This window comes from Telopea speciosissima, chromosome 8 (genome assembly GCF_018873765.1).
Source record: "Telopea speciosissima isolate NSW1024214 ecotype Mountain lineage chromosome 8, Tspe_v1, whole genome shotgun sequence".
NCBI lineage: Eukaryota > Viridiplantae > Streptophyta > Magnoliopsida > Proteales > Proteaceae > Telopea > Telopea speciosissima.
The window spans coordinates 3,667,318-3,688,704 of NC_057923.1; the positions used below are offsets into that span (position 1 = coordinate 3,667,318).

General features: G+C 38.3%; 2 protein-coding genes across 3 annotated transcripts in view; one reads left to right on the forward strand and one right to left on the reverse strand.

Moving 5' to 3' along the window:
- Positions 1–7,765, reverse strand: part of LOC122670423 (sphingosine-1-phosphate lyase-like) — a 28,474-nt gene extending 20,709 nt beyond the window's left edge. The window contains exons 1-8 of the mRNA XM_043867294.1: positions 7,516–7,765; positions 7,333–7,378; positions 5,430–5,581; positions 5,235–5,294; positions 1,839–2,063; positions 1,597–1,738; positions 1,182–1,232; positions 961–1,052 (exon numbers count right to left, since the gene is read on the reverse strand). Of these exons, the coding sequence (XP_043723229.1) occupies positions 961–1,052; positions 1,182–1,232; positions 1,597–1,738; positions 1,839–2,063; positions 5,235–5,294; positions 5,430–5,581; positions 7,333–7,378; positions 7,516–7,730 (983 nt within the window). The 5' untranslated portion in view covers positions 7,731–7,765. The remainder of the gene's footprint in view (positions 1–960; positions 1,053–1,181; positions 1,233–1,596; positions 1,739–1,838; positions 2,064–5,234; positions 5,295–5,429; positions 5,582–7,332; positions 7,379–7,515) is intronic.
- Positions 7,766–16,970: 9,205 nt separating this feature from the next.
- On the forward strand, positions 16,971–20,872 carry LOC122670425 (UDP-arabinopyranose mutase 1-like). 2 transcript variants are annotated; one of them, XM_043867298.1, is made up of 5 exons: positions 16,971–17,374; positions 18,579–18,829; positions 19,193–19,361; positions 20,454–20,767; positions 20,817–20,859. In XM_043867298.1, the coding sequence occupies exons 1-5, from the start codon at positions 17,051–17,053 to the stop codon at positions 20,818–20,820; spliced, it is 1,062 nt and encodes a 353-aa protein (XP_043723233.1). In that variant the 5' UTR covers positions 16,971–17,050; the 3' UTR covers positions 20,821–20,859. The 2 variants fall into 2 exon arrangements, with proteins under 2 accessions (XP_043723233.1, XP_043723232.1); XM_043867297.1 differs by having other exon boundaries at positions 20,454–20,872.
- The last annotated feature ends 515 nt before the right edge of the window (positions 20,873–21,387 follow it).

The following is a 21,387-nucleotide window of genomic DNA, read 5'->3' on the forward strand; positions in this document are numbered from 1 at the left end:
TGGATCAGGTTCAGCGGAGTCTCATATGCACCTTGGTCTGAGTTTTAAACCCTTGGCCACATGGAGATTATAGCTGAAAATGCTGGAAACCCTTCCCAAGGTATGGCATCCAGGATCGCTGCCCCATATACAAAAAGTATATGAAACTTGTCTAAGACACAGAAAAGTATGTGGTTTATACATGTTTTAACTGTTATAGGTATACACGAGTAATTTTCAGTATATATTTCGATTCAAGACACAGTAACAGTAAATTTTCAAATATTATTCATAAACATAGAGATATTATATGTATTATATGCAAACATACTATGAGAGTGACAGAGTAGGTTACTAGGTTAACATTAAGTTGATTGGGTCTTTGCTCTACTCAGGACAATATGAAATAACTTGAAGTGAATTACAACACACTTAGCATGCAATAAACTGCCCAGCAGACAAACAGGAGGTTGACCTAGAAGGCTAGAACTAATAATTGGTAGGTACATTTTCAACAGAACAAAGTGCCCCCAACCCCCCCCCCCCCACCCCACACCCCACAACAAAAAAAAAACTCTTAAAATATAGAAGTTCCTCACATTTGTTTGTACTATGATACTGGCCATCCATATAAGAGAGCAGTGAGTTCAACACAGGATAACAGAAAAGCAAATACAGACAGAAATAATTAACCTAGCTCAACAATGTTGGAAATTTGGAGGAACTTTCACTCCCTCTGTGTTTTCTATTTTGAGGAACTGTATTCACTCAAATACAGAGGGAATGAAAGTTCCTTGCTCTTTGAATATAAAGTCAGTCAATATTTTCTGTGTCATAGACAAGTTTATCCTCCAGAATAAACTTGAACTAGCAAGAATCACAAACAACCATCAAAACAACAGCAAGGTTTATATGTCAACACCAGTGGAGCCAACATGAGGAAGTGAAAAGAAAAGGAGCAGACAATCTTATGGAGCATACCCAAGCTTACGAGCAAAAGGCAATACAAAGCCACCAAGGCACAGATCAACATGGAAGCAAATTCCAAAACTTGATGCCAATTCACCAAGCTCCTGCATGTAATTAGGTAAGTAGGAAAGGACATCAAACCTACTGATAATAGGGGGGAAATCCAAAAAGACAGTGTTGATGAACCCCATGGCAAACGTTAGGAAATTATATGGAATGTAAAACTCACATACTTCAATGGGATCAATGATGCCATGTGGAAACCCAGGTGCCGATCCAACAATCTGAGAATACAAAATTCAAGTTATTAAAAGTAGCAAGTGCAATTTATGATAAAGAAAAGCAAAGTTCAATAATGATGTAGTGATAATAACCATAATTGGTAGAAATAATTGGCAAAGTTCATAAGTAAGGCGCCAAGGCGATGGTGAGTCACCATTGCACCTAAGCAAATGCAAGTATATCTCTTTTTATACATGTGAATGTATAGTAATAGTGATATAAATACTTGAGATTTATAACATGTGGAGGACCCAAGACCAAGTTTCTAGGTCTGGGCTCCTTGACATCATAGTCAACTGCCCTACTCCCCTTCAGCAGAACTATAATTGAGGGCATAATTTACAACAGAGAATTACCATTACGTACCAAAATTGTGTTCTTGTTAATATATCGTTTAATCAATCTGACATCTGCCTGAAATTCTTCATTGACGGGGACACGCCACAGCTTAATATTAAAATATTGTGCAGCCTTGTCATATGCTGAGTGTGCAGATACAGGTATTATCCTACATTAGGAGAGAAAACAAAGTAAATAAGTAAATACCATATACAGAGAAACAACGGTTGCAAACTATATAGAAGACAAATCGAGCAAGCACCGCCCACATTTCAGGTCTTGTGATTCCCTTCTTCGTTTTCATGTAGTCACGTGAGGATTTTATGGCTAATAATATACTTTCAGTCCCACCAGATGTCATATTGCCACAGATTTGTCCTCCAGAAGCCTTCTCCTTACTGCCAAGTAGTGCAGCTGTCATTGCAACTACTTCACCTTCAAAGTGTACCACGCTTTGGAAAACATCCATATGCAATGGATTGGTGTGGGCAAACCTGAAATAATTATATCTTCCAATTGAGACAAATAAGTAGGACAAATCACTTCACAAATCCTAAAGTTCTTGATTTCAGATCATAACACCAAGGCATTCTTATGCACATTTGAAAATTTGAACTCTTAACAATATAACAGCATTGCCCAAATAACCACCAAAAGTGAAACCATTTGCAACAGTCTGAATAATATCCACTAGACCAATTTTTTAATTAAGCACATATGTTTAATCGGGCCTCGGAAGACTATATTTTGGCCCATGGTGGGGTTCTATGAATGAACCTTGGGTTTCTTATTTTTGAGTTTTGATGTAATTTGGGGTCTTAATTCTGTACACAGGATCAAGTATATAGATAAGATTGTGTGGGTCCATGTTCTTTCAAGTTAGTTAGTTTAGCCTAAAAAAAGTCCTTTAAAATTAAGATAAGTATTTGAGTTAGATAAAGATAATTAACAGCTAGATAGAGTTTTGATTTCAGTCTATTTATTTATTCAGTGTGTTACAGTGATTAGAAGTCCTTTTATGAATCAATTTAGGAATTTTAGGTCTTTATATATAAAATACAATTCCCACCCCCCCATCAATTGAAGATGATTTCAGTAAAGAATGAGCTGTTGAGCTTGGCATCATAGTTGTCACGGTGTCTAGGCAACCCAAGACATTGGAGGGGGCATGGGGCCCTGAACGAAAGATGTGATGAAGATCGAAGGAGGAAAGAAAGAAGGCCAAACCAACCAGCCAACTTGGCCCAGCCCGTTGTTCTGTTTTGGACTTGACAACTAGGCTGGGTATCGACCAGCCTTACGCTTCAGCACACTGAACACGTAAGCTTTATTGGGAGATTAGATCTAATGTGGGTCTATTAAAAGATTGGATACTGCTGGAAACTTCTTGGTGGCTTTGGGAAGATTTCTATTTTCCTTAGTTACTAATTTTGTGTTACTTAGTCAATGACAATGTCAGATTTTATCCAGTTTCTATTTCCTTGTAAGTTTTATTTAGTTGCTATTTTTTGTATCTCTCCATTAGCCAAGGAGAGTTTCTATTTTCTGTACGAATGCAGTTTATAGATAAAGAAGGAGGCAGTCCATAGCCTCCCACGATTTGAATTTTGGAAAAAAGAAAGCTTTGCTTTGTTGCTGTGTGACTCAGCTTTGTTGAGAGACCAATGGTGACAGACCAAGGCCAGTGATAGACTGACCAAGGTCATAGGTGAGAGGCATTGATCATATCATATCCTCCTTCCCCTTCTTCTTCCTCTTCTTCTTCTCCACCGAGTTTCTTTGTTTCTAATTTTATTGTTCTGCAATAAACCCAACATCTGAGAGGAATCGAAGGGCTGTTCCACTCATCCATTGTTGCTGTTGATCAATAGATGGTTGCTCTGCTGGTTCTCATCAAATTCTGGTTGAAGATTCAATATCACACCCTTTGGTTCTATTGGCTGGCATCCTACTGCAGTGACCTTCAAGCCTTTGAAACTCCATATCTGGATCATCAGTTTCTGATCAATCTTTGGGAGCATAATACCCTGCCTAGGCCTCTCCTTCGAAAGTGGTTTCAGCCTGATCCAATGGCTGGATTTGGCTGTAGATTGTGAGTTGCTATTTTTGGTTCCACCTTCTAATTTTGAAAACCATCTCATATCTAATCATCTAACCATCAGATCTGATTGTATTTTGGAGGTGCTATTCCATTCTAAGAGTACTACCCTCGATTGGGAGATTTCCTCCATCTGAGGTGTTTAGTTTCTAATTCTGGAACCACCTAGTTTTCTGGTTAATAACCCTTTCCCAGGCCTGCAGATAGACCAGAAACTGGTACTGTTTGCTTTTCTTCTATGGTTAGACATCATCCTAGGTTACTGCTAAGTATTATTGAGAGTTAAAGAGTTAAACACCTTGCTGCTCACCTACTGTATAGGTGTTTCTGTTATTTTCTATTGCTGGAAACTAGTGGTATTCTGTACTGTTGTTAGTGTGGGTGATCCTATTGTGGGCTAGGTTCACAGCTGTCTATTTAAGTCCTTGCCTTATATTAAGGCGACACCAACAAGGGGCCTAGGATCCCAGCAAAACAACCAAAGCTCCTAGACACACCAAGGCGTTGCCTCGACAACTATGCTTGGCATATGGGATTGGTATCCCAGACCTGATTTCTTCTCTCCTCTTCTCTTCTCTTCTGTTCTCATCCTTGTGATTCCTTTTCTTCGATATCCTTGTGGCTCCTTTTCTAGCAGTCTTCCTTCTATCTTAGAAGAAAACCCACCACCAGCAGATCCTCTAATCGATCTGCATTAGTTCATACCACTGAACCAACAATCTTTCTATTATTTTCAAACAAAATCTTAAATTGGCCAAAATAAAGAGTTGTAAAATATTACAAATAGTGGGACAACAATATGTATAATCAAGTCCTATTTCCCAGCACAGAGTCTAACACCCCCCCCCCCCAAGAAAAAGGCTTCACAAAACTGAAAGGGAGAAAAAAGAGATGAAAGAAGTGTTTAGCACAGACACACAAGAAAATGACAAATAGAAGGGTGCTTGTCGTGTTGCTAACTGGCAAGGACTTTCCTCCTTCCACCCGACCCCTGTTTGACCTTCAAAGAACAATAAACAAAAGTTACCTAAAATTATTCTAAAAACAATTACGGCCTAGGGCTACTGAACCACACTACTGGAGGTCCCAGTGGGATCCACAAGCCAAGGTGTACTGACCCCCCCCTCCAATTTTGCACTGCATCACTCATCATACTGAAGAAATACAAAACCAGAATAGAGTACCAAAATCCAGGCTGGGAACTTATCATTGTGACACCATACATCGGAATCGTACAGACTAGAGAGAATTCTGCATCAGATATTCATCTTTTTTGTACCCTCCAACCTCCATTGATGCTGCCATTTGGGTTTTTGAAACATCAATCCCAATTCTCCAAAAAAAAACCAAATGCATGCAGAGATTAGAACTTTTTCTCAATTCTATTCAACACAGATGAACAAGCAAGATTCTTTCACCTCCCAGTGTTCAGAATTATGAAGACTTTCTTCTATTTGTTTACCAGAGTCCAGCACACGACATTAGTGAGGAGCTTAAAAATCCTAAATGCAATAGGAACATCAGAATATATAAAATATGAGCAATTAACATGCCATCTTGTACCAACATTGAATATGCCTCGTTTATCAATGAAAAGTGCCTCCCAGACTCACTTCCACCAATGTATCTGCACCGGAAAAATAAGTGTAAGAAACAATACTAATCTTAAATGTAGGGGGGGAGAAATGGGTGTTGTCAGATGTTTCTGATGTTATGTGGATGTATTAATTAATTTAAAAAAAATTAAAATAAAAAGACATACACTGTACCAGAGCATTTGCCTTGCCAAGCCACGTCTGTCTGTTTCTCAAGTTTCATCTTCTCTATGACTCCTGTCCCAAGTCCAGCTACAGGCAGCTCTGTCAGCCAGCTATCCTTTTTTGATGTACTACTAGATTGTAACTTCTCCACAACCTGCACAAACCAAAGATTCAGGTGTAATATTAAAGAGAAAAAAATGAACCAAAGAAAAGGCAGAACTAACAAAGTGTTAACAGCCTAGTTCCAGACTTCCAGTATCAAGTTTCAAAATTACCTGGAAAAAAAACTATCAATATCAATATGATGACATGACAGAGATCAACTGCCCAAAATTCAGAAAATCAAGCCAAGTGGGGCCCATGCTAGACCATTATTTGAATAAACCAAGTCAAAATGGTTCAGGATTTGAGGATATTTATGTTTGGAGAGGAGAGAGATGGGGCCTGATACAGGTAAGCACTGAGAGGGAATTACCATCTTTTACCAAGTAAACAAAATAACGCACAGAAACCATCTCAATAAAGACATTAGGATTTTGGACACAAAACACAATAACTCTCCAACTGAAAAATCAGTATTACTATTTCTTTATTAAAAAAGGGGGGGTTGAAGTGATGAAGAGAACTATCATAATCCCAACTGAAAAATAAATTTTACTATTTTATTAAAAAAAGAAAAATTATTCATATGACTCAAAAATAGGTTAACACTTCCAAACTTATAAAACAAGTGCCCAATTTCTCTCATACAAAGATTTGTTCCTCTTGAGAACCACCAGGCTGTTCTTGGGAGAAGTACAGGCCCCTAGGGTCTAAGTAGATATATGCATGCATGATACTAGTATACGTGAGACCTGGTAAACGGAACAGTTTCTAAAATGCGGAACACATATATACCAATAATGCTAATTCGTCCCCTTAGAATAAAGATTAGCAATAGTTTGCTTGAGTTATGGCTTAAACTTCTGTCATAGCAACCAACGACAGGCTTGACCTCACATATGAACTGTACAAAGGAATGGATGCCATTGATTCAACAAGATGGGTACCATCTTTTGTCACTATGTTAGGCCAGCTGTTGAGGAAGGTCAATTTTGCAATTGCATTTAGGAAACCTGATCATCTACTGAGGAATTTGAACATGAGTCAGGTCCGGTACAGGAAAAGGAGAACAAGGAGATGGCTGTAACATTTGAAGTTGGGTGATGTAATAAGAATCGTTTACTAAATAAAATGCAACCTTTGATTTTTTTCTAGTTCACTTTTGCCTTCCAGCATATACAATAAGATTGTTACATTAATTGTAGAACCATCAAATTTTGGCTGCTTTGTTCTAAGAGGTTTTCAGAGTGGACTAATCAATCAATCAGATTCAGACGTTTGTGGTCAGAAAGAATTTCTATTTAGTGATGAGTTTCAGCATCATTTGTGCATCAAATGGCTGCTAACATTGGATGTTTGCCGCGATACACATCAATCAGTGAATATCCATATCAATATGAGCCACTAAAGCGCAGTAAATAGAACCAATCGAATTAACCAATCAGAAAGGGCAGTTAGGGCCCTGAGTTTTGCGGCACAATTGGCACATATACAACTTGAATGAATCCAAGCTTGCAATAACTGTTTCCTGCCCAAATATTTCACAAGTAGAGCAATGCGCGCCACATTTCAGCATTCCCCTGAAAATTTAATTTAAAACACACAACGACGGCAAGAACTAGACTTAACCCTTTCACTTTTCTAATGAAAGGCATCTCTCTCTAACTTTGTGTTGTATGTTGACGCTTTATTTTTTCACTATCAGTTTAATTGGTTACTTCTACAGTAATTGATGTGGTTTTTGGAACGAAGAGATGAGAAATGTAAATTTTAAAAATAAAAAAAAAATAAAAAAAAACTAACCTTCCGTTTCTCGGCTTCGATGTAGGCATTCACACCAGGAAACAACCTGCTTTCCAATCGAAACATAAACCCAAAGAAAATAACTATGTAAAAAAGCATCCACGTTTACATAAAATTAGAATGATAACATGGAAATCAAAACAGAAATGATGTTTTTTAAGTGAAATAATAGGAAAACCTTACTTGATGGAGTTCATGAAAAAACCCACAACAACAGCTTTTAGTCCTTTTTCTTGAACCAATAGGAGGAATGATTGAAGAATCCATGCAACGAAAATAGCGAGAGGAGGAGCAATAAGCAGAGATAGTGGTTCATACTGAGATAAGAATGAATTTGCAGAACCTCTGAAACGATTCATCGAGGAATGCAACGACGAAAGAACAGAAGAAAAGTCCATTGAGAAAGGGCTCGCAGAACAGAGACGAAGACTTTGGGTGTGTGGGAAAGGTGAAGACGGCTTTGTTTTACGTGACTAGTTTGGCTATTTCTGCGTTTAAAATACGTCTTCCAGACTCACTCGATTTAGACTTGAGGACTGCTATGGACACGCGCCTTAAAAGTGCGTGTCTTTCAGGCCTTTCCCCGGATCTTGCGTGGCAATCGGTCGGCTTGAATTGATTCCGGTTGAGTTGAAGTTTGGTTTTTTATTTTGGATCGATTAGGTCCATATTTTATCGGTTTATTTTGATCAGGTTATTATCAGTCCGTTACCAAATTTAGTCTAGTTTTTTTTTTTTTTTTGGTGAAGAATCCGGTTTGATTTTGGTGATACATAAAAATATTTTAAAAAGAAAAAAATTTTACTATCCAATAGTGTAGCTCCTATGCCCAGACACATGTTGAATTGACCATCTCACCCCCACGATAGGCAGAAGTCCTACCACTATTGATGCTTTCTTGTGTACTCTCATTAGCCCTCACGTTGGCACAGAGGCCATGCTCTCAGATAGAATACTCTTCCCCAATGAAAATATGTTTTTTTGGCTTTTCATTCTCTCACCGGCTTCCTATCATTTTTATTGGTTTATTTCAATTTTTTATATTGATCGGACCATTCTGCCAGTCTAGTCCATTCAGTTTTTTACCGGTCATCAAAAATCTCAATCCAAAACCGTTTAATCTAATAAAAATTTGATTCGATCCGATTTTGTTCGATCAGTTTCAATAGGTCCATATGGTTCAAATTGGACCCTGGCCAGTTGGCCCTCGGCGTATCATGGGTGTACGGGCGTAACAGTGAGATCCCAACCGTGGGTCTGGGCACGCGCCTTGAGGGCGCTTGATATTTATCACTTATTAGTGTGAGACTCTAAATTCTGAAGAGGGTGATGTTTCATTTTTTAATATCAAATGATTGATCCATTTCTCCCGCGAAAGAAAATGATTGCTTCTCCGCAGGGGCCTACCTAGATCAGCAGCCCAATCTAAGGAGATGAATAAGTATCTCTTAGGGAAAAAGTTCTCTTAGCAGCCATGAATGGTATGCTAGCATTTACCCTGTCTTTTCCTTACCTCACATGAAATGACATTGTTATCCTTCCAATGATGTGATTTTTATTTGCTGAAAGAACCCTCTCCCAATTCTTCTAATAATAGATAGTAGTTTACCCACCCAAGTGCCGACGGTGTGTTGCAAACCGAAGATTAGACAGAGCCGTTAGAGCCAATCCAAACAGCTGGATCCAGACAATCGAACTATTAATCCAAAAAAAGGATGTGAAAGTAGAGGTGTAAATTGATTCAATTTTTGATTAATTCGTTGGATTTCAATTCAGCTCAAGATGCGATGAACAGAAACCAAAACTCGATCAACTATTAATCAGTGACATGGGCCACACAGAGAAATCATCTCCCCTCATAATGCAACATTAGTTATCTTCTTCACAAAAACCTATGATGAATCAAAACTTTGCATTTATTTTTGGGAAAAAGGAGACTGTTTGGTGGGAAAAATATCTCCTGCGATTCTCTGCCTGGTACAGTTCTCCCAAATGCCTCTAATAAGAGAGAGGGGTGGACTCCACCCGAGCAGGGAATAGTGGTCATTTCCGCCCCCTATGAGAAGAATTGCAGGAATTGTATTGGGCAGGGAATTACAGGGGATAAAGATCATGCTTGGTAGCACCCCCTATGCCCAGACACATGGGTGGAAAATGACCACCCCAACCCCATATTGGATGTATGGATGTGTGCTTCCATTGGTCCTGCGCTAGCATAGGGGCCACGTGACCAAGTAGCATTCACTCTCCCATTTTTTTTTACCAGGGTTGGCCCACCATTATGGTGGCTTAGAGGGGGATTGGGTGCATGGGTTGTAATCTCACGATTAGACTGGATCAATATTGGTTGAGGTCGATCTCAAATATTGACCGATCTGATACTAATCCACTAGTATGACCCAAATACAAAAAAGTAATAAAAATCAATTTTTATTAAAAAAACAAGGGCAATTCCGTCTGATCCGGATTGATATCCAATTTTTGATACGTTAAACCATGATTGGGTGATTGATCTGGAGTGTGTGGGGGTGAGAAAGGGTGCCTCAAGCTGGGCATCCCGCACATTACGAAGTGCATTTGATTATAGATCTCAATAACTTTGATTCTTTTCCTGTAAGTATCTTTGCTGTATCAACAAACCCCTTATTGTATATCTAAATTTTTTAAATTGGTTTGTTGAGATGTTGGGAGTTATAAAGTAATAGTTCAATTTATTTTAAGTCATTGGTGCTTTTAATTAGTTGAGGAGTTCTCTCAACCTAATGTTGTCTTAAAAGTCATCTCCACCATTAAAGTTTTGTGATGGACTCACAAGTGGTGTTTCGTGAGTTTTTTTTACTTTCTTTAATATGGTATCAGAGCTTAGGTCTTTCTGCTATCTTTCCCCTAAGTTTCATTTACTTAAATTGTCTATCTACATGTAGAGTCAAATATGTCTTCTTGGTATCGAGCTAGATTTTTACCAATGAGCTGGTTTGAGGTCTCCTACCATATGGATATTGTTAGAAATCTGAACAAAAAGGAGAGGACAAAAAGATGGCCTGAGTCGAACGAAATCGTTCTGTCCTTAAGACAGTATTTGCACCCTCCTAATCCTGCAAAGGGTTACAGCAAACCTGCCTCCCAAGATAAATCAGGCGGACTATTACTGGTTGCAGAGACAGTAACACTGTGAAGCTATCAGAGATTTTTTGATATCTGGACTGAGAGAATTCGTGGCCCATTTATAGGCCCACAAGGCCTGTTCGGATGGGTCACACCCATTGGCTCATATGGCTTGACCTAACAGGTCATGACTATTGGGCTGGGCTCCCTTGGCTGTTCGTGTGGGCTGCAACTCTTGGGGTCAATGTTAAACCAAGGGTTGCACTCCCTCTTTGATCAGCCACCGATCCAACGGTCAGATCGATCCTAAGTACCCTTTGATCAGACACCGTCGATCCCGAAAAGATTAAGGCGATATACTGCGACGATGCGCATGTGCGAAGTGCAAAATGCGCCATCAAAGGGCTACATTGCGCCTCACGCACGTGCACGCACATGTGTACGCGTTCGGACGATTACTGTCATCGCTCACAAGTGCACCGTACAATCTCTTCTAGCATTACATGTGATAATAATAACTACTAACTACTAACACATATAAACCCAATGAGCTTTTCTTTCATAGTCGATGTGGGACTAAAAGTCCACATCAATATTTTAAAAAATTCCAACAGATATAATGTATGTTCATCAATAAAATTAGACTTTCCCAATAAATAACAAATATCAATGCCAAAAAGGTGGCAAAATGATTGTTTTGATTGCCTTGTCTCATTTGACTTTGCCACATGGCACACAAAGTAGTAATCTCCAACTATATCGACAGGAAGGGCCTCTCTTTGATAATATTTGTTATTTTTTGTGTTTTTTGACCTTTTGACTCTTTTACATGAATTTTGTTCTTGTATATAACTCAGATTGGCCTGAAATTTTTATAACTATATGAGGGAATTATGTCACCTATACAACAGTCATTCTGTTATTGCCTATTCATATTTGATTCATTGAAATTAGAAAGAAAAAAAAAATGTTAGATGATGTGGCCCAATTGCCACATCAGCAAAGATTGGTGGTAGTTATCAAAACCAACTTATAACTCCCATTGATGGTAGGGAGTTACAGGGAGTTTTATAAGGGTGTGTTTGGTTGTGTAAATCTGTTAGAACCTGTACTGGTTCTGGATGGTTATCCATAGAGTTACAATTTGTGGATTTGTTATTCTGGAAAATAAACTGTGGTTATCATGATTTTGTAATGTCAATCTTCATGAAAAGCTATTTGGTTACCATGAGTCTGTCAGTTGATAAAATATTAGTTTTTAATTAAATTTTAATTTTTTTAATATTAATTTATATATTAAATATTAGTTTTTTTATTAAATATTATTTTTTATTTAATTAAATATTAATGTTTTATTTTTTTAAATAGAGTATTTATTAATAAAATATTTTATTAAAAATGTTGCTTCTAGGTTGAATCATGATGTTTAAATGTACTATGTAATGAAGTGGCCCATGTGTGAGTTCATATATGAAGCAACTTTAGTACAAAAAGTGGAATCAGGTGATTTTCTCAATTTTGTGGAATTACACAACCAAACTATTTTAATAATGGAGAATCACGATTCCACGAAATTACCATACGTGGATTCATGCAACCAAACACACCCTAAGAAAATGAGTTCTGGCTATTGGCCAAAACAACGGATGGGGATCGTCCTACTAGTGGGGATGGTCGTTCAAAAATTTGATAACATATACTCACGCAATTGGTTCTTTCCACTACTATAGCTTTTCATTTCTGTCAACGTCGGCTGCCGCCATGGAGAAAGGGTTTCATTAAACCTTAGTCCTTTACCTCACACACTCACATAAGGGAGAAGGAAGAGATCTGATGGTGGTTCTCTAAGAAGTGAGAAGGAGAGTGATATGTGCAAAATCTATATCTTATAAGCAATCTTACCAATTAATTGCTTTCTAAAACTCTTTTAGAACAATTTGTGTTTTGGCTTTCCCAATTGGACCCAATCACAAGATCTTCCAAATCATATACTTTTTATATTAAATATAATAAAGATATTTTACCAAAAAAATATAATAAAGATATAATTTGGTTGCCAATAGATAGATAACTCAAAAAGATGTGGTGAAAAGGTCATCTCCCAAATCTTAAAGTGAAATGGCATCTCTTATCGATCCTCATCATAGCAAACATGCTACATGAATGGGTTGAACCAATAAAGAAGTAGTAGGATCTCATTAGGATTCCACCCATCTTACCACATGTCATATTAATGCTACATTCCATAATGTGGTATTTATGAAGATATGCTATAATTTTTCTATTCAAGTAGATTATTAAACATTAGTCTCCCACAATCCAATATCACATTATAAACTACATGGCGTGTGTTTATTGTCATAACTCCAATTTAAAGAAATTTGTTTCCTTTATATTCTGTAATTCCGATTGGACCAGTAAAATTATTTTTCAAAATTGTTGTGTGAAAATAAATATTAATAAGGGAGAAAGTTCTCTGTCTGGGAGTGTTGGCGTAGAATGAGTCTATCTCTCTCTTCCCCTTATGAAAAGTGGTACACACAAGTCCATCTTGTGTACACGTGAGAGACTGCCATGATGAAGCCAGAGAGACAACCATTGTGTTTGGTTACTGTTTTTTTTTTTTTTTTTTTTTTGGATGAAATAGAAATTATATAACTAGATTAAAGAGATAACATATACATAGACATCGTAAGGCAAGCTGACTTAGCAAGGTTGTTAGCTAACGCGCGACAAAGAGAGTCACTCAAAGTAGTATAGTGTATATCAGGGCCTAGGTTATGTATATACAAAAGATCTTTAAGTAATGACCACAGCCAAGGATTGGAAGATGGAAGAAGATCAGCAATCTCTTGATTGGAGCACCATACTTCTTTAATCTGCAACCCCAAACTCTTTGAAATATCAAGACCATTTCTAATATTAATGACCACTGGGTCACATCCATTGCTATTCTTAATATACCCTGCCAAAAACAAAGTGAAAATACCGTTAAGTAGAAATATACTCGACCACCTTGCCGAAATTACTCCAGATGTATGGTACCCTCCACAGATTAAGATAGGATAACTAAAATGAGGGATGGATAAAGATTGTAAGCCTACCACATCAAAACTATCTGACATTACAGCATGGGATGAAATAGGGGGAAGGGAAATCTTCAAACTGGATAACCACAAATCAGTTTGTTTAAGAACCCAAGTGGGATTAGGCTTTTCTAGCCCTACTACCACTTTGTTTCTAGTAGTTCAAATAAAATAACACAATAATAAACACTTTGAAAAACCAATCTAAAGAGATCTTATCTAGAGAACGATTAAACAAAGTTGCTATGCAGAAATTTTCCAATGATTAATGCGAAAGCCATTCAGTCCTTAGCCCCAATGGCCCAGCCGTCCAGATGCATTTGGTCCAGTCACATGAAAGGAATAAGTGCCAGTAGGATTCAACACCACATCCACAAAGAGCACAGGTTGTATTGACCTGAATCCATTTGGAAATAGCTACCTTAACCGGGAGGCCTACATTTAAAAGTCGCTAGAAAAAATTTAGAATGGATTTTTAGTTTCCAAAAAAATTTCCACCAAGTGGATCTAACAAAAGTATTAAAGGAATCAATTGAAAGCAAAGATTTAACAACTAATTTAGTACTTAAAAAGTCATTGGAAAAATTTATAACATAAAATTTAGGGTTTTTTACAAATGCCTCTCTCAAAATGCCCATTTGTCCAAATGCGCTCTTACAACTTTTCTAGTTGCAAACTCCCCTTACTTTCAAAACAATATATCACTTTGGTCTAATCCGTTAGAGTGGATGTTAGAGGTTAGTTTCAGGAAATCTAATAACCAAAATGCCCTTATGATAAAAACCAACCAAAATTAAAGAGTAAAGTTACCAAATTGCCCTCATCTTCTCCCAAATAGTTTAGGTTTGAAACTGAAACCCTAAACCTAAACAATTCCAAACCTCTCTGAGAAGAGAAGGTGGTAACAGAAAAGCACAAGCAAGAGAACAAAGCTGACCATAGGAACCGAAGAGTTTTCTGATCTATGATCTCTTCAGTGGTGGCACATCAAACATTCAATTAGCTGAAATATATTCTGTCTAGTTTCCACTCCAACGTTCAGAAAAGCTTTCCATGTGATTTTGTTAAGTATTTTAGTCCAGAAGAAAAAGGGGGAAAAATAGAAGTCTTCTAATTTATTAAAAAATAAGTTGTTCAAATGCTGATATGAAAACCTTGATTAGAAATTGTTGACTCTTGGACATTGAATAGAAATTTTCATGACCGACCTTTCAATCGGGCCACTAACTGTGTCTCTGTTGTTGTGCTTCTTTTATTTTGTTTTCCTAAACATGATAGTTTGATGGGGACCAAAACAGGGGCTTCGCCCAACTCTATTTACTGCCATCTCTCTCATCACCCCGATTATAATCTACGATCTGAGATTCAACCAGGGATAATAAAAAAATTAGAACCCTCATCGAGGGCTTCAATGCGGCAACAACAGTGGATTTTGTATTGTATTAACAACCCCTTGGCATCTTGCCGATTGATCAAGCAAACAGGGGATCACAGCGGAGGCATGGATTGGGGTGATGCAGGGACGTAGCATTGTTTGATTGCTGCCTCTTCTGCCGAGGAGAAGGCAAAGGAGAGGAAGGAAGCATCGATGGGGCGTGCGGCTGCTCTGAAGGTTCATAGAAAGGGGAGGAGAGGGGGTGTGGCTGACAAGTTGGACCTCTTTAATCAAGGCTACTGCGAGTCTGAGACTAGAGCTATTGATATACTGAATCCACTTCAACTGCAAGGTTCCTAGCTGTTGCTGCTCAGCGCCACCTCATTACCAAATTCTATTTTGTTCCCACCTTCTCTTCCCACAGAGGTTTGGAATTGTTTAGGTTTAAGGTTTCAGTTTCAAACCTAAACTATTTGGGGAAGATGAGGGCAATTTGATAACTTTACTCTTTAATTTTGGTTGGTTTTTATCATAAGAGCATTTTGGTCATTATATTCCCTGAAACTAACCTCTAACGTCTTAGATTAACGGACTAGACCAAAATGCTATTCACTTTGGAAAGTAAGAAAACATTTACAATTAAAAAAAGTTATAGGGAGGCATTTAGACAAATGGGCAATTTGAGGGAGACATTTGTTAAAAACCTTAAAGTTTTTTGGAGACATGTCAAGAGGAATGAAAAGTAGGCGACTTTCCAAATTGTTTTGCAAACCCTAGCCAAACTTAAAAAACATTTTCAAAATAAAACTGAGTACAACCAAAAGAATATTCCAATTTCTAAATTTATCACTTTGTTTACATGTATAGTTTTTTTAAAGGGTAAATTACACGCCACCCCCTTGGTTTTCAAATGAAACTTAGATCACCCCCTAAATTTTGAAAAAACTCAAATCACCCCTTGGTTTAAACCCCAATATGATAAATTAGTCCTTATCGTTAGTTTTATGTTGTTAAGTGATGTTGTTAGCCAGTTAAATAAATTTAAACCCCTAAACTATCCTTGATCAATGTTGAAGATGAAGGAAGGGTAGTATTGTAAATTTAATTCTAATGTTTTAGTACAAGGGTGAAATAGTCCTTTCACACCAATAACTAACAGCATACTAACACCATTAGTGTAGAGGGGATGATTTGAGTTTTTTCAAAAATCAGAAGATGATTTGAGTTTAGTTTGAAAATTAGAGGGTGACGTATAATTTACCCTTTTTTAAATATTAAATCTAAGGAAAAGAGAATGCTACTTAGGCATGTGGTGTGCTACCTCTGCACTGGCATGCAAAATGACTGTCATGCTCTTAGAAAATTCCACCTTTTCATGGTGACACAACGATCATTTCGCATGCCCCTATGTTTGGACCTAGGGACTAATTTGCTAATTCAATAACTACTAAAACCAATTTGCAACTCAGAATTAAGATCATGGAATTAAATATTGATCTTGACTGATCCAATATCAATGGAACAGTTCTTATTAAGAATAATTCTCTTCAAAAATTATTATTTTTTTAATATAAATTAAGGGCAAAATTGTCTAATATGATCTATTACGGTTGAGATGTATCAACAATCAACATAGGCCGAAACCGATACGGATCCGATCACGATATTAATAACTATGATCGGGATGTTGTTTTTTAACCGATGGTTAAATCGTTAAAGCGAAGGAAGTGAAAGTAAAACACAAAAAGTGGAAAAGAAATGCTCGTCCTAAGGAAATAAAACCAGCCGATAGATGCGCGCTCGAGAGGATCCGGGTCCCATCTATAGTGAACAGGGTCCACGTGATGCCGCGTGAGTTGTGCGCATCGCTTCTCCCATCCCCATCCCCATCCCCATCCCCACGACCCCACCTCAAATATCTCCATTTCTCTCTCTTAAGTCTTAACTCTTCACTCATTGCTCGTTTCCGAAAAACGAAACCCGCGCCCCCCTTCTAACTATTTCTCTCTGTTTTCCCTCTGTTTTCCCTCTATTTTTACTCTATAAAAGGAACCCACAGTCTCTTCAGTCTTATCAGTTCTGTTTGGGAGTTTTGGAGACAGAAGACCTCTTGTATTTCAGATCCTTGCCTTGTTGGACCTGATCAGGAACCATGGCACACCCAGTGATTCCGATCTCTCCCCCTTTGACAGAAGAGCTCGATATCGTGATCCCGACGATTAGGAACCTCGATTTCTTGGAGATGTGGAGGCCATTCTTCCAGCCCTATCATCTGATCATCGTTCAAGACGGAGATCCCACCAGAACGATCCGAGTCCCAGACGGCTTCGACTATGAGCTCTACAACAGGAACGACATCAATCGGATCCTAGGGCCCAAAGCCAGCTGCATCTCCTTCAAGGACTCTGCTTGCCGCTGCTTCGGTTTTCTCGTCTCCAAGAAGAAGTACATCTTCACCATTGACGACGATTGCTTCGTGAGTTTTCCTCTTTTTTCTTCGATTTCCAGAAGATTAGATAGTTGAATCGTTAGATTAGGTTGCGTGAATTTAATTTTGACTGGATTGTGAATCGAGTCATTTGGCCCTAGGTCTTTCTCCCTTTTCCTTCAGATTTGAGATTCCGAGGCTTCTCGTCGTCATAGTCTCTCTTCATCATCCCATTTTACTTTGGTCTGTAAAAGTCAACTTCGTTCTTTATGTTTTAATATTCCCTACTTTCCCCAAGTTTTCAGAATTAAAAAAGCCGTAAAACAAGTGAATTTTTCTAATGAGAAATAGAACCTGAGCTTGTCTTCACAATACCTATTTCAGATTTTAGATTCTGAGCTCCACCCTGCGAGGATTTGAAATTTCAAAATGGTACTTGGAAAAGGAAATTAAGGGTTTATCTTTGTAATTTTAACCTGCTATAGCCTTGCTCCTAGCTCATCTCCCAGTAAAATTTCCTATCGATCCTCCGATTAAAAAAAGGAAAAAATCTTCCGTGTTGAATTCCCTCCGCAGAACGCGGCTTATATTAAGTTTCCATGGCCCAGCCAGATATTAGTGTTAGGCTTAGCCGCGTAGACTTTTTTTGTTTCTTAGGAGTTCGAATATTCCTTCAGCGAGATAGAATTCCCATTATTTCACCATTTCTGAGAGGTAATCGGACAAATCGTTCTCTACATCAGTCCGTCGGTCGGTCCCTACCCCTCTGGCTTTTTTCGTTCTCCGCCTTTGTTTTAATCCTCAACGAGGATACAGACAAAGGGACAGATCGACCAATCTATTCCGGAGAGGTGTCACATGGTTGCTATCCGCCATTTCATTGGCCCCATAGACAGATCATCATCTGTCGGCGGGGCCTCGCCCTCTCTTGAAATGGGTCCTACTATTTGCTTGGAGGCTGCGTTTGGCATTTGTTCGATAATAGATTTTTGGTTTAGAATGTATTCTTATATCTAAAAAAAAAAAAGAGAGACAGATTTCAGAATTCGTTGTAGACCGAGAATCTATTTCGAGAATGTATATCAAATACAGCCTGAAAGTAATTCAACGCGTGGGTTTCGAAGGACACTCACCCAATCGAATGAAAAAGCATAATATGTAAATTCCTTAATAAAAGGGCTAGTTTTTTTTTTTTTTGGGTCCATGAGATGGTGGGAAAATTTGATAATTGTTTTTTGTTTGATCATTGAAGGTGGCCAAGGATCCTAGCGGGAAGGAGATCAACGCGTTGGCTCAGCACATAAATAACCTATTGACGCCATCTGCACCCTTTTTCTTCAACACACTGTATGACCCATACAGGGAAGGTGCGGACTTCGTCCGAGGATACCCATTCAGCTTAAGACAAGGTGCACCCACCGCAGTCTCTCATGGGCTCTGGCTCAACATTCCTGACTATGACGCACCCACTCAGCTCGTCAAGCCTCTTGAACGCAACACCAGGTTTGTCACTTAATCCATCCCCTAGATTGTTTCTTCCATTTTTATACAAAAGCCATGGCATTGTTGCATTGATTAAGTAATTAAAGTATGACAACTGAGATGACAACTGAGATGATCTGTAATCTTCTCATTGGAATCATAAGCCTTATGAAAGTAAATGAGTGTCTGTAGGATTTGATCTCTTTGGGTCATTGTTCTAAATTATTGATGGTTTGTTGTCTTTAAACGTACCATTCCTTTATTTTGATTAAAAGAGCAATTTTCTTTATCCCTCTAAAGATATAAAAATTAAAAATGAACTTTTGAATCGTGTAAGTTTTCATGCACGCCCAAAATATGTAGTAATTTTTCTCGCGCATGCAGGTATGTGGATGCGGTAATGACAATACCCAAAGGCACCTTATTCCCGATGTGTGGAATGAACCTGGGATTTGATAGGGAGCTGATTGGTCCTGCAATGTACTTTGGGCTTATGGGTGATGGCCAACCTATTGGAAGATACGACGACATGTGGGCTGGTTGGTGTACCAAGGTATGCTCATTTCTCTTACCTCTCTTCATCTTCTTTGAAGCATAACTTGATCCATAAAACTTCTGCGACCTAGAAAGTATGTACTAAACCTCTGTGGTATGTGGGCTACATTTGTTGTCCCGATCATCCAATCAATATTTTTATACTTATATTTGTCTGGACCCTGAGTTGGTGAGACAATAGGGGTGATCTGTCAGTGCAACTTTTCCGCATTGATTGCACGGTCCAAATTGATTGTTTGCACATTTGGTGGATCGAGTTTTCCTTCATCCACGGCAAAGAAAGAATCTCCTCCCACTACCTTCAGTCCTGTCATATTGGATTAGGGAGGGGTGTTTTTCACCTTGTACAATAGGGGCGGGGGTCGGAGTTTATGATGACAGAGTCCAATGACTCCAATCACAATTTCAAATCATTGCTGGTGAGGGGATTCTTCCTTCTCCACCTGTGAAAGAAAACTGTCTTTTTGGTTTACTTAAAATTTTCTTTTTCATGGTGCTTATTTTTTGGTGTCCATTTATTGGCTGGTTTTGGTTTATTAGTTTTGTATTTGCACATCGTTAGTTTATTTTGGTATGGGAATAATAATGTTGGATGACATCAATCTGGAAACCTGCCATCTTGGTGGGTGGCACTGAGTTAAATCATTCTTGTTTGAAATTAGCAGCTCACCTTGATTGAACTAGTATATGGTAACTGTTTCTCTTATAGACTATATTCTTGTCTGACTGTCTTATTCTTTCGCTAGTACCCCCAAGGAGTTTAATTATAGGGAGTGGGTTCCTTGCTGCCCAAACAGTCCTATTATATTATCAATCATTGCTTAAAGTAAGTTGACACATTGGTTTGTAGCATCATCTACTCATTTTTTATGTCGAATCCAAGTTTTTCCACATGACAATATAGTGCTTCAAAAAAATTTCAGAAAAGTCTGTCTATTTTGAGAAATCTGGGTTCAATATGGTTGACATGGGTCACTGAATTTGATATGTTGCTCCCCCCTTGCTCATCAAATTTTGTCTAATTGCATCCCTCTTGTAGGGATCCAATATCTTTTGCTTACAGATTTTTTTAATTGGATATGGTTCTCAGGTGATCTGTGATCATTTGGGCCTTGGGGTGAAGACAGGGTTGCCATATATTTGGCACAGCAAGGCAAGCAACCCATTTGTAAACTTGAAGAAAGAATACAAAGGAATCTATTGGCAAGAAGAAATCATCCCATTCTTTCAATCTGTTTCCCTCCCAAGTGAATGTACAACTGTGCAGAAATGCTACATCGAGCTCTCGAAGCAGGTGAAGGAGAAGCTTGGTCACATTGATCCTTACTTTGAGAAGCTGGGAGATGCCATGGTCACATGGATTGAAGCTTGGGATGAGCTCAACCCACCTCCCAATGCAACGGCCTTAATCTAACCTTTAACCTGCTAAGGGGGAGCCCTCTTCCGAAACCAAGTAGATAGAGAAAAGTGAGATGAATTCCATTTACTTTGCTGTTCTAAATTATTTTCTTTTGTCTTCGTAGTTATATCTACCGAACGAGTGTTCTAGCCTTTTATTTTCATAGACCAAAACCTTGTACCTTTTTTTTGTTTGAAGGAAACTTTGCAGTTTGGGCTTCTAATTAATATGTATTTGGTTTCATTCTCAAACTTCAATTATTCAATCTTTTATTTTATTGTTTTGTCCACTTGATGGCGGTAAATGTAAGTTCATTGGAATATTGGGTAAATGAGTCACTGAATTCTTCTCTCTTCTGACTCTCTTCTGACTGTCTATGTAAAAATGGCACTGCAGATAGCATGCTCATTGAATTACACGAGGGTTATTATTGAATTACACGAGGGTTATTATCGAAAGCGATAACCTCCTCATCACTCGCCTACTGAACAGGGGTTCAGCCATCACTCCTTGGAGAATAGCCCATATTTTAAACGACTGTTTCAACCTATTTCACAGGTTCGATAGCATCTCATTTACCCATGTACTTGGAGAGGGCAATGCGGTAGCAGACTCTCTGGCCACT